This window comes from Seriola lalandi, unplaced genomic scaffold (assembly GCF_002814215.2).
Source record: "Seriola lalandi dorsalis isolate HSWRI2012SDOR001 ecotype SW California unplaced genomic scaffold, Sedor1 jcf7180002051239, whole genome shotgun sequence".
Classification (NCBI taxonomy): Eukaryota; Metazoa; Chordata; class Actinopteri; order Carangiformes; family Carangidae; genus Seriola; species Seriola lalandi.
The window spans coordinates 9,761-14,114 of NW_019521792.1; the positions used below are offsets into that span (position 1 = coordinate 9,761).

General features: G+C 39.9%; 1 protein-coding gene across 1 annotated transcript; it reads left to right on the forward strand.

The window, feature by feature from the left end:
* Positions 1–2,155: 2,155 nt before the first annotated feature.
* On the forward strand, positions 2,156–3,915 carry LOC111649581 (interferon a3-like). Its single transcript, XM_023399333.2, has 5 exons — positions 2,156–2,298; positions 2,588–2,662; positions 2,938–3,090; positions 3,327–3,404; positions 3,775–3,915. Exons 1-5 carry the CDS (start codon positions 2,179–2,181, stop codon positions 3,913–3,915), a joined length of 567 nt encoding a protein of 188 aa, XP_023255101.1. The 5' UTR covers positions 2,156–2,178.
* Positions 3,916–4,354: the final 439 nt, after the last annotated feature.

Genomic DNA, 4,354 nt, shown 5'->3' on the forward strand with positions numbered 1-4,354 from the left:
GTTTCTGCACCCCCCGCCCCTTTAGGAGACCAGGAGCAGGTGTATTCATTTTATTCAGTGTATTCATTCTAATGGGTGAAGTGAACGAGATCACAGTTTATCACAGATTCTTTAGCTCTATAGTCACCGAAATACATATTGGACCCAGTTTACACAAGCCACACGTCTTCAGAACATTCTGACATCAAAATGACATTTTTCAGGCGAACAGATCAGGAGAAAATTAACTTTGTTGGAGACCTGCCTCTGTCTCAGTGCCATACTCTTGCCAAATATGTCAGCTGCCGACATCGTTTGCCAACCGATAACGAGATGTTTAGATGGAACTAAATTATTTTTGGATTGACTTACTTATACGTGAAACCATGGGTTAAACTTTAAAACTTCAATAAAACTTGTTTCTTTGCTTAACAACTGCTAAAACAGATTATTAGTCTGTTAAATTGACTGGGCTGATCAGATGTCCTTAGTAGATAGAAACAGCGGCAAAAAAGGCGCAAATCTTTTATCAACTATTGTTGTATTCTTTTGGCAGGGACAAGTAATCCATAAGTTTCTTAAATTATCTTAAAAATGCCCGAGACAGGGATAGATTTTATTATCAGCTACTGTCCCATTTCATGGGACAACGCCCACTTAAGAGACCGGAACTGTGTCCTATTTCATACCATTGGCGCTGCCTGTAATGCGGCATCTTCTGTATAGAGGATCTTTGGTCGAAATACACCAGTGAGCTTTGGGACACCTCACTTGCCCCCATGGAAACAGGAAGTTCATTTTTAGCCAGAATATTATGATTAAATCAACATTTATCTGACACATAATCTTATATAGCATCCAAACAGGTGTAGGTGTGTGGGCATGGACATCACACTCATCACAGTCATTCATACTGAAAATTATTAATTAATAAATAAAAACTCACTCCTTGATTCTTTGGATGCGTTTCTTTATTGTTGAACATTTTTTCATTTTCCATCTTAATCAAATTATAATTTGAATCTTAATCTGATTAATCAGATTAATCATATTATAATCTGAATCTTGATCTGAAGGTTCTTGAGTGTTTCCTAGGCAACCTTGAGTAAGAAGGTCATGGTAATAAACTTCTTATTGTGTTTATAAATAAAATGCATTTAATTATTATGATGATGATGTCATTGTTTCATTGTTTTAGTGATCGCTCCATCACTGAATGTTTCCATAACAACCAGAAAGTGAATGTGTGGCCTGAAAGTGAAAACTGTGATGTCATCACTTTATGAAGTAAGAGCCAATGTGTAGAGGATTCAGCCTTCAAAATAAAAGTTTAACCAATAATCATTAAATCTGCTTCATAAAAATCGGACTCAAAACTCTGTGTTTCTGAATGTGAACCTTTTATATTTGTATTAAGTTACATTTTTATTTCAGTCGTTTATTATTCAGTCCGTGACAAAGTCCCAGCTTTTATTTTGTAGATGTGAGTGTGTGACTTCCTGTGAGGTTTAGAAAATGAAAGTGAAGGGACTTCCAAAGCACAAAATGAGAAAATATTCCCACAGAGTGAATGAATGAAGATGTTTGATTCACTCATTCATCCACATCTGTATTTTAAAAAGTAACTGAGTACATTTACTGCAGTACTGTACACAGAGGAGGTACTTTTACTTCCATATTGTACTTGTACTGCTCCACATCTGTCATCACATCTTCACAGCTTTTATACAATATGAAGCATCAAGTCAATCTAACATGATACAACCACAGTGTGCTTTTACTTTGAAGGCTCAAACACACTTTACTGAGCGACTTCTCAACTTTATATAAACTAGTGACAGAGAGTGGCTCCTCCCACACAACAGGTGAACTGACGACTCTGAAGTGCCCAGGTGTGAATGTGTGTGTGACTGGTTGTTTGTCTCTGTGTGTCTGCCCTATGATGGACTGGCGACCCCCCCCCCAAATATCAGCTAGACCGATGAGTGACAGACAGAGTATATGTGTGTGTGTGTGTGTGTGTGTGTGTGTGTGTGTGTGTGTGTGAAAGGGAGAGTAGAAACAGTGGGACTGTGGGACTTTTTCTCTCTCTTTCTCTTTCCTGTCCTGTTGGAATAAAAGTCCTGAACTCAGATCAGCAGCATGTTGGAGACACTGACACTCAGCACAGCTCACATCTTCATCTTCATCACCTTCATCATGATCAGCTGGACCAGCCTCCTCGTCCTCTGCAGCGTCCTGAGTCCTGCTCTCTGCTGTGATTGGCTCAGACACTACGGTCACTACAGCAACATCTCTCTGACCCTCATCCGCCTCATGGTGAGTACAGCACTGACTCCAGGTCCTGGAGGAGGTTTTACTGGTACTTAGTCCCTGTGAGGTTCCTGAGGAGTGAAATGATCCTGAAGGCATCACAGACTGTGTGTTTACATATCTGATCCATATTAAACATCAACATTTACGTAAATCAAATAAGAGCAATGATCTCATAAGGAGAACTGATCAGAATCAAAGGCGTGCAGCAGATAACATGACACTGATCAACAGATGTGAATGATGAAGGTTTTCCAGATGTGGTAAAATGAAGCATCATCTCTTTATGTTTCAGGGCGGTCAGCTGACTGAACAGGACAGTCCAGTTTCCTTTCCATACAAATTCTACAAACACATACGCAACTCTGAGGTAATCTATCTATCTATCTATCTATCTATCTATCTATCTATCTATCTATCTATCTTCTTTCAAAGGTTTTAACTGCAGATTTCTACCACTTCCATTTCTCTCAGATAGTTGTTTGTTTGTTATTGTTTGTTTATTATTTACATGTATACATCAACATGTCAGGAGACATTTACATACAACCATGTAAACAAACCCAGATGTTGTCTGTTATGTTGATGACATCAGCTCTATCAGCCAATCAGAGAGCTCCTAGTCACTCCTGCCTCTCTCTCCAGGTGAGGTCCAAGGTGGTTTTCATCAGAGACAGTCTGGTCCAGATCTCTGACCTTTATCGCCATGACAACCTCTCCTCCGTTACCTGGGATATGGACAATACTAACAGATTCCGGATGAGCATCGACAGACAGATAGACGGCCTGAACACCTGTGTGAGTGAACAGAGACACTTCAACTCCTTTCAGCACTTTAATTTCAACTGACACTGAAGATACTGCTGCTGTCACTTCAGACGCTTCAGCTCCTTTCAGTCTTTACACTTCAATAAACCTGATTCTTTCACTGAGCTCAGCTCTCAGTCTAACTCACGTTTCCACTTCAATTCCTTTTACATGTTCAGCTTCAGTTTTTTCCACCAAACGCAGAAAATCAATGTCTTTGTTTTCAGGTGTCGACTGAGCAGAGAGCCGACAACAGTCTGAGGAAATACTACAGGAGACTGAGGACAAGTACTCTGGACCGCACTGTGAGTACAAGTACTGTGAAGTATAACTACTGCAGTGTATGGGCTCATAGTACTGACTGTAATACTGTGTGTACTGACTGTAGTACTGACTGTAGTACTGTGTGTACTGACTGTAGCACTTTGTGTACTGACTGTAGCACTGTGTGTACTGACTGTAGTACTGACTGTAGCACTGTGTGTACTGACTCTAGTACTGACTGTAGCACTGTGTGTACTGACTCTAGTACTGACTGTAGCACTGTGTGTACTGACTCTAGTACTGACTGTAGCACTGTGTGTACTGACTGTAGCACTGTGTGTACTGACTCTAGTACTGACTGCAGCACTGTGTGTACTGACTGGAGTACTGACTGTAGTACTTTGTGTACAGGGGGCGGGGCCTGCGTCCTGGGAGCTGATCAGGAAGGAGACTCTGCTGCACCTGGATCAGTTGGACCTGCTTGTGAACTCCATCAGGTCTTCAGCTGCTGCCAGCAGGAGGCGCTCTACACCAAGTCAACACCAACACTGACACAATGCCTCTCATCAACTGTTTCTGTCTATTTATTGATTTATCAGGTTTATATTTATTGATTTATCAGGTTTATATTTATTGATTTATCAGGTTTATATTTATTTATTTATTTGTATTTATTTATTTAAATGTGACGTTTGTCTGAATTTGACTTGAACAACAATAAAGAAATTTCCTCTGAGTTCAGAGTTTGACCTTTAAACTGATGTCAGACCGGAAACAGCTGATCTCACTGTTGCTCATCACACACACACACACACACACACACACACACACACACACACACACAGTAATTGGTCTTTGACCTTATATTCCAGTTTCATATATCCATACATTAGCTACTGCAATATATATATATATATATATATATATATATATATAATATACTGTATGCGCCAGTGCTTCTCCCTCATATCTCCATAAAATCCACATGGTC

What these genes read in the sequence shown, in the direction of transcription:
- LOC111649581 (XM_023399333.2), top strand. Translation starts at nt 2,179, where the DNA reads ATGATCAGCTGGACCAGCCTCCTCGTCCTCTGCAGCGTCCTGAGTCCT. An exon ending in AACACATACGCAACTCTGAG is followed by an intron (nt 2,663 to 2,937) that starts GTAATCTATCTA and finishes CTCTCTCTCCAG; the next exon opens with GTGAGGTCCAAGGTGGTTTT. An exon ending in CAAGTACTCTGGACCGCACT is followed by an intron (nt 3,405 to 3,774) that starts GTGAGTACAAGT and finishes CTTTGTGTACAG; the next exon opens with GGGGCGGGGCCTGCGTCCTG.